We start from the raw sequence: 15912 nt of genomic DNA on the forward strand, positions 1-15912 counted from the left end.
GGGCCAGGGCGGGGCCCAAAAGGGAAAATTAACCAATATTTCAAAAATCTTCTTCTCCAGACTCAGAGGTATTACAGTCATTTTCTCTGCATGGATGGAAAGATCATCAGGGGCTTTATTTAAATTGTAAATTTCAGGACGCCCGAGCTATCCGTTCTCCCTTGGTTTGTTTGTTTGTTGGGTTGATTTTGTTAAACGTCCTATTAACAGCTAAGGTCATTTAAGGACGGCCTCCCCTGTGTGCAAGATGCATGCGTGTAGTGTATGTGTGTGTATTTAGGGAGGCTGCGATATGTTCGTGTTTGTCTCCTTGTGATAGCGCGGAACTGATGCCGACTTTATAATGCTACCTCACTGAAACTGGGTGGGGCGTCCTGCTGGGTGTCTTCTGCAGTATGTTTCTCCCTTGGGGAGGGGGTAAAGTTTACTATAGTTTATATAGGGAAACAACACTTTTGGGTATATTTTGACAATTTTCTGTTGGAAATTATTTTTACTCGGAAAGATATAACCTTGGAGGAGGAAGATGCTTTTAAATTGTAAAATTGGGATTCCTACCCCAACCCTAGGGGCCAGGGCGGGGCCCAAAAGGGAAAATTATCCAATATTTCAAAATTCTTCTTCTCCAGACTCAGAGGTATTTCAGTCATTTTCTCTGCATGGATGGAAAGATCATCAGGGGCATTATTTAAATTGTAAATTTCAGGACCCCCGAGCTATCCGTTCTCCCTTGGGGAGGGGGTAAAATTTACTATAGTTTATATAGGGAAACAACACTTTTGGGTATATTTTGACAATTTTCTGTTGGAAATTATTTTTACTTGGTCAGAATCATCTTTGGTGGATGACAATATCACATTGTAAACTTTGAATTCCTGCCCAATCCCCAGGGGTTAGAGCGGGGCCCCAAAGGGAACATTTACAAATATTTTAAAATTCTTATCTTTTGATGACATGACAAGTATTGTATTTCACTTAGTTTACATGCTGATTTCCACATCACATCTAAACAATAAAATAAAGCTACCAGTACCTATGATATAACTCAGGTGACCGCTAAGGCCCTTGTGCCTCTTGTTTTAAATAACATATTTCCTAAAATTCGTTAAATAAACGTATGTGTAACTTCTACAACATATTCACAATATCATCGTTTTCATTGCCTTTTTTAACTCATATTCTATACTTAAATGCCGATAATATATATAAATATTGTGCATTACTATATTGATAACGTCAATACCTGCTCCTTTGATGTAGAACGTGTCATCTTGGCATGCTCGCATCGATGTTGAATGAAGTGATGTAAAACAGATATCTTTATATTATGTCGTCTAGGATTTTTCTAGGCGAATCTAGTTTTATGAAATACGTTCATGCTGATTTGTAAGAATTGTTCAGCGGATCAACAAACATTGCTCGTCTTACAAGCGTAATTACGGTGACGTCAAAGGAAGCAAGATGCCACCTTTTCCTCCACGGTCTGTGGAGCTATGTATATGCATAAACAACATTTTAACTTTACTCGGGCATATATATAATTCTGTTTGAACAAGACAGTGCAATAGGTTTTGCATAGAAGATGAAGTATATTCGTTTTCTTCCCTAATGGTGGTTGACCAAACAAAAAACAAAGAGGACATGTTTTTCATTGATAATGATATATGATTACCAACACGGATGAACTAAAACTGACCACATCCGGATAACGTGTTTGTAAACTCGATTACTCCTTGGTTCTAATTTTTCATTTAGGCCGTCATTGGTCAAATGTACAATATTCAAATAAAGAACTTTCGACATTTGATGTTTGATTATTAAATCTGATTTCTTGAATACAAATGGGTGTTCATAAAAAACTATCGAAAATAACATATATACGGATTTTTTGTTATTCAGTCAACAAACATCCACATATAGACTGATACTTTGTTATTCAGTCAACAAACAACCATATATAAACGGATACTATGATATTCAGTCCACAAACATCCATATATAGAAAGATACTTTGATATTCCGTCAAGAAACACACATGCATAGACGGATACTTTGATATTCAGTCCACAAACATCCATATCTAGACGGATACTTTGATATTAAGTCCACAAAAACCCATATATAGACAGATACTTTGATATTCAGTCCACAAACAACCATATATAAACGGATACTATGATATTCAGTCCACAAACATCCATATGTAGATAGATACTTTGATATTCAGTCCACAAACACCCATATCTAAGCGAATACTTTGATATTCCGTCCACAAACATCCATATCTAGATGGATACTTTGATATTCAGTCCACAAACACCCATATATAGACGGATACTTTGATATTCCGTCAAGAAACACACATACATAGACGGATACTTTGATATTCAGTCCACAAACACCCATATATAAACGGATACTATGATATTCAGTCCACCAACACCCATATATAGAAAGATACTTTGATATTCAGTCCACCAACACCCATATATAGACCGATACCTTTTATTTTCAATGCTCATATACAATCAATATGATTAAAATCTTCGTACTACGCCTGAACATCTGAGTGTGTCGCGGTCAGTTCAAAAGTAAACTGTGAACCTACCCTACGTATAATCATTTTATAGAAAATTGTTACGCAAGGTTTTGGTGATTTGAGAATGTTATATATATATAAACAAGTAAGTAATAGCGTCAGTGCAGACAAAGTAATATGTTAAAGGGCTATTTAGTCAAATGACAACTAGAAAATCGAGTCGATATTGAATATATATATATCCTAACCACGGACTTAGATCTAATTCCGTGTCCTAACGAAAGTTTGCGTAGTTGATAATGACATGACCTGAAGCCAACGTCCAGTGTAGTAAGTTTCATCTTTTGGGAAAGCCTGTAATAAAAAAAAACGGTTCTTAATGTCATACAGGGAAGGAGAAGAATACTTATCATGTATGCCCGGATTGCCGTACTCATTTTGAACCCCCTGGCTGCTGCTGCTGCTGCTGCTGCTGCTGCTGCTGTTGATGACGGGCCCCGCCCTGTCTGTATTTCCCACAGTCCCTCCGCTAAAGCCCGAATCCACCACATGAAAAGCACTGGTCTGCAGGGCACGTTGACTCCGTAGGACCCCCGAAAAGGTGCTGAACTCGAGGCTGCTGGTACGGAACCGTTACGTGCACCGGAATTGCTACCAAGATTGAAAGCAGCAGTAGAATTCCGCTTCCGAGATTCATTCTTCTGTTTGATACTCCTGAGGGCCCTGTTCTCTGCCTGACGGATCCTTTTCTCATCCTCATTGTCAGACGCCAAATCGTCCGAAATATATTCTTTTACAGTCTGCCACCCAGCTGGTGACTTATCCGCCAAGCGGATCAATTTATTACGTTTGTATATTTTACGTTTCAGGTCTGCCGCCAACTCGCCACACCCGTCCAAATCACGATTATCTAATTTACGTTGGAGCCTGCCAACGTCCGTCTCCAGTTCCTCATTAAACTGAAACTGTACTTTGTTTCCTGGTGACTTGAATTCAATAGTCTTGTCTGACTTGGCCTTCATTTGCTCAGTGTCCCCGACGAAAATTTCTGCCTTCAGACTGTCTAACTTACTGTCCAGGTACGTCCTGAACAGCGAAAACGCCCAATAGCGTCACCCCAGCAGTACTGGTACCGACCCGCACCAGAATTGACCGTATGGGGTCCTCTTCTCTATCACTCATACTCAAACAACAAAAATCTTTCTTCACAAGCGTATACACTGGCTGCCACAGCTTGAATGACATTACACCTGTACACCTTGTACAGCTCACCTGAAACCTCAGGTAAATCACGCACTACCCGTGGTACACGAGCCTCTCAGGGCACTCTGTGTATTACCATACTACGCCCCGCCCCTTTACACACGACCACACACACACACATATGTGTGTCGCAACAACCATCAGTGATATCTCGTAACATTGATAAATATAATTATTGTAAACGTGGAAATAATCGCAGTGATGAATTTGTCGCGTGTTTGCGTCATAAAAAAAAATAAGCGCGAAAATATCCACATGCGAATATTTGTTTAAAGATTATATGAGTTACTGATATTCAGAACCATTACCACCGAGAACATTTCTGCAGGTCGATCAGTTTAAAGTATCACACTAGAAACATTTCCACACGCGAAAATTGCATCTTTTACAGTATCAAAAGCCAGGTTCAAATTATATTTGGAACTGAAAGACTCAGATTTTCCCAGTATTTTTAACACTTTCATAACATGTGGCTTCACCTCTTGTTAAATGAGATTCATTTAGTCCTACACAACCCCCTTGTTCTCCTCTATCCTGTACACTTTGATTTTTTCATGTCGGTATATGTTACCAGTTTGGTTTATTTACAAAGTAAATTAATTGCAAAACTGTGTAATCTTCCAAACACGTAGACGCTTCTTCATTAGCATATATTGGAGTTTATACGTAAGTATAAGTACCACCAGGTGTAGCCCTTATCACCTAATCCGAAACTTTTTATCATGATAGTCCTTGACCAGTCATTGCTAGATAAATTTTCGTTCACCTCTAAACATATAACACTTTTCAATGCATCTTACGAACTGAAGTGTTGAAGCAATTTTAATGCGCACAATACGTCTACAGTACGAAATATTTGTCATCATGTACCTGTCTGTGAAGTGGGTTGTTTTGCATGTATACGCACCACATCCGTTTAACTTCTTCTTTAACACTTTTGAAGTTCCTTATGTTTTATTTTAGGCAGAATGTCATTATATTTTTACTCTTGAAATATATATTTTCTGAGATTTAAAGTGTAATTGCTTAATAATTGTATTGTTCTATAGTATCAGTATGTGATAAAAAAAAATACCATATGACCTCTAAATATATAGAAAATGGTGAACAGTAATAACTGTTTATGTGTGTGAAGCAATAAGGAAGCTTAAGGACGTGTCTCCGTGTTTGCAATGAATGCGTGTATGTGTGCTGAAGGCAGGGTATGTTTGTGTATATAAGATGCCGAAGGCACCCAGCACAATATTCCACCCGGATATATTAGACTGACAACTGTTGCCATTATCCTAAATGCTGAACGTTTAGCAGGGAATAACAACTACCGTTTTTAGGACAAAATGTACCACCAACAGAAGATTATTTTATACTTTTTTTTCTTTTTTCAGGTTGTGGTAAATTGACGTATAGTTTTCGATGTAGAAGTAAGTATTTCTGCATAAAACTATCCCTTTTATAAGTTTTGTTAAATGTTATTAAAATGTAGCTTTAATTTCTAGGATGTCTCTGATGAAAGGGCATTCTGACTTAAATCTAAAAAAAATACCTCTATGATGTTTTATCACTTGTTAATTTAAGCTTTTGTAATTTTATCATCAACTGAATAACTACGATTCATTTTAATCTTAAACTTTACTGTAAAACACGAAATGTTCGTGGGTACTTTCCTTCGTGGTTTTTAAGCCTTTAAGATAGTTTCGTGGTACAAACTTTCGTGGATAGCCTATGTTAACAAACAGTAGACACGTATATCATTCAAATTCGTTGTATTTATTTTCGTGTTTCAATGTACACAACGAACATTTCATGTTATACAGTATGTAGTTCAATCACTTAAGGAATGTACAACCGCTGTAATGCAATTAATTGCAATTGTAATTGTAAAGTATTTGTTGAATGAATTAAAAATTGAAAACTAAACATTCCTTGTTCTTACCTCCATTTATTACTGAAACGTTCGTTCCATCCGTGTGAAGGCATCTAGTTAGATCCGAAATCAAATGAAACATTTCACATGTGTCGTATGAATTTACACAAAACTCTTCACATATCTATACAAATAATCACCAATTTTGTCGATAAACACAGATTGGTATGCATACTGACCTGGAAATGTAAGAATTTGGTCAATATTAATCCAAATGTATCGTATAAACTTTGGTAACAGGACGTAAACGAGCAATCCAAAATGAAAATGTATTTCCATTCAAATCAATTTCCAATCCAAAAATAAATTACCTTCCTTGATTTTTCAGCATCTGGCTAATTCAAAGCATTCTTACCATTCTACCCCTTTTGGTTTGAGGAAAGAGTAGGTATAGTGTATGAAACTGCATATGTTAAGAATTAAAAAACATGCTATTTTTATTCATATTTCTATGAAATTTATTTGTTTAGAATTATATTCACCAAGACGCACTTCAGCCATTCATTCATCTCTCATTCCACTAAACTCTTCAATCATACATGTCATATTTGTATTTTGTAGAAAATAAGCCATGGACTTGGAAACAATATGTCAACTTTTTCAACCCTACAGCAAACAAAATTGCAACTTTATCGGCATCTACATTTCACCGGGATTATATACAGAGTACCGAAATAATCACAGGTAAACCTTACAACCAAGAGGACGATAAATTATTTTTTATTATTTTAATTTTTTCTCAGCAAAGACTAGAAATGGAGGCTGCCTGGGTTGAGAGGTCATGGGTTCATCTCCGAAAAGGAATTTAATTTATGATCTTTTCTTAATAACACAATCAAAAAAGGCATAATGATATCAAGTCTACCAGTATCCCAAATTCCTGATACATCTCGACTGGCATACCAAGTCTTTTTTACTCTAACTGCTTTATTTTGTCCTATGAATACCATATACATGAGGACACACAGTGTGGCATCATGGTTTTGATTGAATATGAAACTAAAGACTACTTTTAATGATTTGTTTCTTGATCAATTTTGTCTATATTCCAAACAAACAATAAAAATCTATCAAACAAAGGTGTGATTCAGTAGGGCTGTTCGTAGTTATATCAAGTTAGCAACTTTCCTTCATGACATATTATAATAGCATCAAACTCATTTTAACATAGATATGATATAGACATAGCTTACAAAGTACCAAAATCGCCACAGGTATGCGTTACAACAACGAGGGTGATCCAAGGACTCGCACAACTAAATAATTAACTACTTGTTATTTTGCATTCAAACTTGACATGACAAAAGAATCTGTACAATTTTTCCTCTGTCGGACCAAGGAAGAGTAAGAGCCTTCTAAAGTTATATGAAATTTGTTTATATTTGAAGTTCAACGCTGCTAGTGACAAATGGCTAGATTTATGAATTCATACCTCAAAACGGCTGCTAAATTCGTTTTTGACAGGTTGAATGGCATATAAAAGTGTCACAGCCTTTTATTGTTGAAAAACGGAAGTTTACAACCCAAACCGGTGAAGTTGGAAGGAAACACCATCTGACTTGTTGTCCCTTTATAATTCCGCCATCAGACATCGAACACTGAAATTCCACCTTTGTTCCAAAGTTGATTACCTGTAGATTTCTTTTGATAAGACGTCTGACAACAATTACACAGTTAAATTACTCAGTCACTGTTTTTAAGCGGAATAAATTTTAGGTAAGGATTGCAATCGTATGATGAAACATTTGCTGATTGTCTTTAATTGCTCGAGTCCTAGAGCAACCACTTAACTATGGATATTAATTGATCATTTGATCGTCATATCGTTATTGAAAATCTGATGAAAAGGGCGATGATAATATCATTGTGATTATATAATATTTTATAAACTTTATATGTTTAGCTCACCTGGCCCAAATGGCCAAGTGAGCTTATGCCATGGTGCAGCGTCCGTCGTCCGGCGTCAATATTTTACTTTAAACAACTTCTTCTTAATAATCAAAAGGCATACGATGATACTATTTGGCCAGTAGCATGCTGTGATGAAGGGCTTCCAAGTTTGTTCGAATGAATGACCTTGACTTATATTCAAGGTCACAGGGGTCAAATATGTTTAAAACCTTTATACAACTTCTTCTTAATAACCAAGAGGCTTAGGATAATGATATTTGGCCAGTAGCATGCTGGGCTGTAGTTATACCAAGTTTGTTAAAATGAATGACCTTGACTTATATTAAGGGTCACAGGGGTCAAATATGTTAAAAACCTTTTAACAACTTCTTCTGAATAACTAAGAGGCCTAGGGTTAAGGTATTTGGTCATTAGCATGCTGGGATAAAGGGCTACCTAGTTTGTTCAAATGAATGACCTTGACTTATATTCAAGGTCACAGGGGTCAAATATATTAAAAACCTTTTAACAACTTCTTTTGAATAACTAAGAGGCATAGGGTTGCGATATTTGGCCAGTAGCATGCTGTAATTAAGGGCTACCAAGTTTGTTCAAATGAATGACCTTCGTCCTTTTTCAAGGTCACATGGGTCAATTGTCTTAAAATATATTTATTCAACTTCTTCTAAATAACTAAGAGGCATAGGGTTACGATATTTGGCCAGTAGCATGCTCTGATTAAGGGCTACCAAGTTTGTTCAAATGAATGACCTTCGTCCATTTTTAAGGTCACAGGGGTCAATTGTCTTAAAATATCTTTATACAACTTCTTCTGAATAACTAAGGGGCCTAGGCTAATGATATTTGGCCAGTAACATGCTAGTATGAAGGGCTACCAAGTTTGTTCAAATGAATGACCTTTACTTATATTCAAGGTCACAGGGGTCAATTGTCTTAACAAATCTTTAAACAACTTCTTCTGATTAACTAAGAAGCCTAGGATAATGATATTTGGCCAGTAACATGCCAGGATGAAGGGCTACCAAGTTTGTTCAAATGAATGACCTTTACTTATATTCAAGGTCACAGGGGTCAATTGTCTTAACAAATCTTTAAACAACTTCTTCTGATTAACTAAGAAGCCTAGGATAATGATATTTGGCCAGTAACATGCCAGGATGAAGGGCTACCAAGTTTGTTCAAATGAATGACCTTTACTTATATTCAAGGTCACAGGGGTCAATTGTCTTAACAAATCTTTAAACAACTTCTTCTGATTAACTAAGAAGCCTAGGATAATGATATTTGGCCAGTAACATGCCAGGATGAAGGGCTACCAAGTTTGTTCAAATGAATGACCTTTACTTATTGTCAAGGTCACAGGGGTTAAATATGTTAAAAACCTTTAAACAACTTCTTCTCAATAACCGAAAGTCTTAGGATGATGATATTTGGCCAGTAGCATGCTGGGATAAAGGGCAACCAAGTTTATTCAAATGAATGATCTTTACTTATATTCAAGGTCACTGGGGTCAAATATGTTTAAAACTTTTATACAACTTCTTCTGAATAACCAAGAGGCCTAGGATAATGATATTTGGCCAGTAGCATGCTGGGATAAAGGGCTATCAAGTTTGTTCAAATGAATGACCTTTACATATATTCAAGGTCACAGGGGCCAAATATGTTTAAAACCTTTAAACGACTTCTTCTAAATTAGCCAAAGGCCAAGGGTGATGATATTTGGTCATTAACAGGCTGGGATGAAGGGCTACCAATTTTGTCAAAATGAATGACCTTCGCCCATATTCAAGGTCACAGTGGTCAATATATGTTTAAATCTTTAAATGACTTGTTCTTTATAACCAATAGGTCCAGGGTTATGATATTTTGCCAGAAGCATGCTGGGTTGGAATACTTTAAACTCTGTTCAACCTAATGTCCTTGTTCGACATTCAAGGTCACAGGCGTCATATGTTTAAATCTTTTAATAGGTTCTTATGAATCAAACACTGATATTCTGCCTGTAGCTGTATTTTAGTCGACTTTTAAGATTACAAGTGTGAGATTAATACCAGGTGAGCGATTCAGGCCCATTGGGCCTCTTGTATATGTAATATTTTCAATATTTTATATTGTATATATAACATTTTTTATAAATCTAGGAGAGGCTTCTCCCTCTAATTTGTGGGACAATCGGTGGTGGTGGAATTATGAAGTGAATCAGTACGATACCGAACCTCCGGCTCTGACAAACGCCCACTACCTACGTCACTTCCTGCCAGATCTAAAGATGATCATTATTCTACGTAATCCTGTAGCTAGGTAACCAATCAACCGTTACATGGATCTCAAAATCACCCTTGTGGACATTTACACAAAACAAAATTTCCCCAATCAAACAAACATTCTTATATTTGATAACATGGGAGAAAAGGTAATATTGATTGAATGATGTTATTTTTCACAAAATACTATGTGTCTTTTTCTTTTCTTTTCAGGCTCTATTCTGACTATACTTATATAAGCACAGGAATTCTCTCGCCAGAACGTTTCCATCAAGAAGTATTAGCAGAAATAAGTGCTTTCAGGGATTGTATCCGATACCATGATATTCGTTTTTGTGTGTACCATAACTCTTTCAATGAGGCAAGTATATTTTCATTACATTTTAACCAATCTTATTCAAGGAGGCAAATCCTTCATAACACATGATTACATTTTACGAATGAAAAGCAACTTTATTGCCATGCTTGTGACAAACCATTAACTGTCAAAAATTGTATGATCGAATGCAAGGATAGTATGTAGATGTAAAAGATTGAACAATAGGCTAAGTCTATAGCGATTCTCTTAAAGTTAATAAAAATTCCTTACGGAAACTTTTAGTTTTTCTGATAATGAATATGCATTAAAGTAGTATAGAGATGACTATTATAGATTAGGAATAGCCTTATTTTTTAACATGTTCCTGTATGTATTTTATAGTCTGATGTGTCAAGTACGGCACGGCTCCATAACGGATTCTACGCATCATTCATCGAAGAATATATGAAGTGTTTTCCACGAGATCAATTTCATATTTTACGTCTGGAAGATTACTCTGAGAACAAGGTCGAGGAAATGAGGAAGATTTTTCAGTTTCTAAATCTACGTGAGTATCATAAGTAATATTTCGCATCCTCGGGCGCATCCTAGGGGAAATATTCCATATCACTTTAAATAAGTTTTATGAAACCGGTGTATCTATCATTGTCTGTCTCCTATTGCTTCTCATTTATGCCAGCAGCAACTTTTGATGAATTAATCAATAATAACTTTTTGACCGACTAGACAAAAAAGGATATTCAGTTATAACCAGCTTCCTAAATAAGCATAAAAACTAATTCGAATAACATAATGAAGTTTTGAATAAATTCATTAGATTATTTGGATGTATTGGTATTGTCGAAATACCTGTGATCAAAATCAGGAAGGAGTATTTGTTTTTACACAGATTTAAATAGCTGGTATCATCAATCAAGCAGACCTCGCTTATCTTTCCGGAACACTTGGTCTTATTCTCCTTGTTTTTGTTTCAAGCGTCCCCAAGTAAATACTGCCTGTGTCAATAATTTACCCTTGTTTTATCGAATCTGAGGTTGAATTGGGGTTTTGTTAACTTTCCGGTATTCTCTTGTTTTACTTTTTATATAATCATTTATATTTATTTTTTAGGTGACGTGGAAGTACCACATACAAAAACACGTAGAAACAAAGGGAGGAAAAACACAAGAGACATGCTACCGGAAACTAGGAATGTATTAACGAAATTCTATCAACCTTATACGGATCACCTGGCCGATCTACTGAGGGACGAGAGATTTCTCTGGCTTCAATAATTTCATATTTTTCTGAGCATCATATTGTGCTATTTCACAAATTGCAATCTAAGTGCTTAATGGATGTCAGAGTTCACGTTGTAGTGATCTTTGTATCATTGTTTGAGTGAGCGAAGGAGTGAACGAGTGAATGGCCGGCAACATGTCACGTTTTAGAGACCTTTGTTGCAAGATTCAAATATTGAGCAGTGGCCGTGTTCTAGTGAGGCGATGAGTAAATTAGTAAAACATTGAGCTAGTGAGTCGGTGAGTGAATCGACGGGATATTGAGTCACGAGAGAATGAGTGAGTGAGTGAGTGTGTGGGTAATAAACAAATAACGAAAATTAATGAAGATCAATAAAAGGGTGTGATTTATTTCATTATTTTAGCAAATATCTGGAAACCAGAGTTAATCCAACATCAAATGGTTACAAAAACTTTGACATGCCGAAGTTTTACTAAATACTTACAACTCTCGCCATAACACATTCAAATTATGCTTTCAACAACTTTTCAAAATTAAACTTATTGTTTATAAATTTATCACCAAAAAAAAAACAATGTTTTGATTTTACTGATTTCAGAACGTGTTTATTGCATTTTCAAACAAATCAGATTAATGGATTTAATTTCGTAAAAATCGCGAATGCCCCACAATTTATTAATGGAGATACCTCGCAAATGATTTGCACATTTGGTAAGAAAGTGTAACGCCAAACAAATGTATCACATTGTTAAGTAATCGATGTTCTCAATCTGTTCGCATGGAATATATATTCAGTCACAAGAAGTGGCAAGCATAAATGATATCAATCAATACATTTAGAAAAAAAATGTTCATTTACAGGTGATTCGGTAAATTAACAGCTCAGAAATTCTTTTAATACGAAAACAAAATCAAACTACCTTTTGTTAAAAAGCGAAAATAAGCAACTTTACTGAGTAGTTACTAAAGCTTGATATGAGTTTGGTTCATCTGGAGAACGTAACAATACTTACTACGTAATTTTTCAGAGCCTCTGTTTAGACAACCCAATATTCTCCTAATGGTAGGAGATTTATCTATCACACACTCAAGGTAGAGGAAGATTCTATTAATCTCCCTCGGTCATATCTGTAAAATGATAATAATTTCTCTCCCATCCTCAAAATGCAATGTTTAAAAACAATAGTTTACAGCTTTTGTAATATGTTTTGTTATCCTGGCTTGAACATGACCTCTCCCGTCGAGAGCATTGTTCTTTTTACGAGCTATCTGCTATACCCTAGGGGTTGACAGAGAAATCTTGTGAAAGATGGGAGATAAATTGAGTATTTTACATTAGCGGTGTACTTGTTAGAAACATGTTTGTGTGCATCTTGAAATATAGTTGATCAATTTGAAATATAAATATATTATAACCGATAAAACTACCCTATGTCCAGATGCCGAACAGGACGGTGCGACCGTGAAAAATAACCTCGAGTGACGTCTTACCTTTGTACTGGCTAAAGTTGTTATGTCAATACTTCCATCCCTCTCACCGGTAAATGGTCGGTCGTACAAAAACAGATGTAGGTGTATTATGCGATACTTGAGTATCGAGTGTGAAGCTAAGAAATAGGTTATAAAGATAACAGAAAATAATAACTCTTTTAGTGCATGAAGGGAAATGCTTTTCATACTAAAAGGATAAAATGTTTTTTTTGTCACCAGAAATTATCAAAATTTAGGAAAGAAAAAAGTATTTGAACGTGAAACATGAAGGCTTATGGAACTTTGACCCACTGCACTGTGGTTTTCTGTATATACAGTGGCCTGTCCTTTATTTCGTTTTGGATATAACTGAAGCACATTAGGGGCTGGGCTCACCACCGTTGACTATGTAGCTCAGTCGGTTAGAGAAGTAGTATAACAATCTGAGGTCCTGGATTAGAATCCCAGTTTAGTCCGGCTAAAACTTTACACTGTCATTGAGAAATCTATATTGTTTCTTCATAAAAGTCTCACAGTGTACGGTTTTCTTTTAAGAAATGATTTATCAAATCTTTACTCAAGCCAGAAAAAACATTTTCCGGTACATAGTTACAGTTTTTGGCAGTGTTGCGTGGCACCTTAACATCATTTAAAGAATCTGTATGCTATCACCGGTCTAACTGACATGAAAAAAATGTATCCCTTTGTAATTTAAATACTAAATAACAAGAAATATTCGTGTGCACTGTCTTTCGTGGTTTGGAGCTTTCAAAATATTTCTTGGGTACAAACTTTCATGATTAGCCCGTACGAAATGTATCAATTTTCGTTGTTAGCCACTACAACGAAATGTATCAATTTTCGTTGTTAGCCATTACAACGAAATGTATCAATTTTCGTTGTTAGCCACGTACAACGAAATGTATCCACCTTTCCGAGAGTCATCGGTCCAACACCGTAACACATTTGCGGTATGTTTTAAAATGACACTCATCGTACTTCTCTGTTCATTTCAAACAATTAAAATAATTATCACGCAGGTAAAGTGAATATAACTGAGCTAGGTGGGTTGACATCATTCTAAGAAAACACTGACCTGTTCTCGCGACGCCCTTTAGGCCTACCGTTTCACTTGATTGGTCACATATTTAATTAATCAATAATAAATGCTATTTATACAGCAGATTGATAACACATGTCTATTTCAGTAAAAACATTCCTATATTTTAAATGAATTGTTCAAGAATCTTAAAATATTCGTTTGTGAATCGCTGTGTATATTGCACATGTAAATGTGAAATCGGTATATAAACTAGAATAGGAACACGGTCTGATAGAATCCGAATTATGTCGCGAAAATGCGTACATTTTAAAACTACAATTAGTTCATATAATTTTCACATTCTCGTGTATATATTCCTTCGAGTAGTAGAAATATTCGTGGTTCCGTAGCAAGCACGAAATGAACGAAAGATTCTACACAAGGAATATTTCATGTTATGCAGTAATCCTATTGAAGGATAATACAAAAGACTGGGTGTTAACACGTATTGACAGTTTAAAACAAAATTAGTATCAATATCTAAGTATTTACCAATACATCACCCCCAAAAAATCGTCAAAAGGAAGATTTAATCCCTAAATTATGTCTAGTGCAACATTATCATATACATAAACTTACATGTACGTATCAGAAGGTGCTCATCACATTCTCCCAGCAATCTATATACAATATTTATCTAAATAAAACCTAGCGAAGCAACTCTCTTCTTTATTGCTAAATATATATATATATATATCCCCAGGTTGAAAATATCTTCATTTTCAGTTGTAAGCAATTGAATATGTAACAAATAAGAAAAATGTATATACAATGTATATAGAAAGCAGTATGTGTCGATAATGTTTCTAAATCAAACCTAGCGAAGCATCTCTCTTTTTCCTATCTATATATATATATATATATATATATTTCCTCAGATTAAAAACATCTTTATTTTCACTTGTTAGTAAGTAAACTAGTTAGAAATAACCTACAATCTTTAAACGGAAAACAAACTCAACAAAGTAGCTGTCTTTGTGCATTGCCAAATAAATTCCAGTAATTCCAGTTTACAAACAAGTTCTGCTGCCGTTTTGATTTGTTTATGTCTTATCCACTTTACTGTGCAAATAAGTTGTTTGAGCATACCATGTCTTGTAGTAAATTATCATTTTAATGGAGAGTTACGTAGTGTTTTGAAAAATAATACACAGAAATATGAAATAAAGAATCATAGATTTTAAAAAAAAGTTAAATCGATGCAGAAGGTCAAACAAAGTAAATAAATAACTGTTTCTGACTGTCAGGCTATTTCGTCCATTTATGGTGTTTAAGAATAATAATGGAACTCACCTTCCACTATACTAGTTTACACATATGTTTACTAGTACTTGGAAACTATAGAATGTTTAAAATATTGGTTCGGGATTAGTCTGTCAGTAATTTTACATCTCTGTTGCCATGTTGAATTCCTGTGTCTTCTTCACTACTTTGCAAAACTGAAGAACCAACACCGCTACGAACGTATAAATATCAGCATCGTAACTAAAATTTAAAATAGATTTCCGTATTACTTTTCCGTCAATGTTTAACATGTTACCTGTAAAATCACATTGATTTGTCATTTTGCGTTAACACACAAGAAAGTAATCACTTGATATTTCAATTTCTGTCCTCATGGACAACCACATTATCCTCAAGGGGTATATAATTTCTTTTTCTCTTTGCAATGAAATAATATATTATTCCAAGTAAAAGACCAGTGCTGATTGCAGCAAGAGAGAGAACTAACGACAACCGTGTTCCTTCCTTCGCATTGTCTTTGGATGGATTGTATGGTAATTTAACTTTACAATCCCACTCTTTAAAATGTTTAATCTCAGAACTTCTGGTTGGGTTTCTCATCCAGTCAAGCACCTGTTTTGCAGTGACAAT

The 15912-nt window shown here is 35.3% G+C and overlaps 1 protein-coding gene across 1 annotated transcript; it reads left to right on the top strand.

Annotated features, from left to right (window-relative positions):
- Positions 1 to 5185: 5185 nt before the first annotated feature.
- On the top strand, positions 5186 to 11795 carry LOC110441119 (carbohydrate sulfotransferase 15-like). Its single transcript, XM_021484219.1, has 6 exons — positions 5186 to 5223; positions 6288 to 6410; positions 9782 to 9941; positions 10118 to 10265; positions 10605 to 10770; positions 11334 to 11795. The coding sequence occupies exons 3-6, from the start codon at positions 9910 to 9912 to the stop codon at positions 11495 to 11497; spliced, it is 510 nt and encodes a 169-aa protein (XP_021339894.1). The 5' UTR covers positions 5186 to 5223; positions 6288 to 6410; positions 9782 to 9909; the 3' UTR covers positions 11498 to 11795.
- Positions 11796 to 15912: the final 4117 nt, after the last annotated feature.

The sequence above is a fragment of the Mizuhopecten yessoensis genome, unplaced genomic scaffold (assembly GCF_002113885.1).
Source record: "Mizuhopecten yessoensis strain PY_sf001 unplaced genomic scaffold, ASM211388v2 scaffold715525, whole genome shotgun sequence".
In the NCBI taxonomy this organism is placed as follows: Eukaryota; Metazoa; Mollusca; class Bivalvia; order Pectinida; family Pectinidae; genus Mizuhopecten; species Mizuhopecten yessoensis.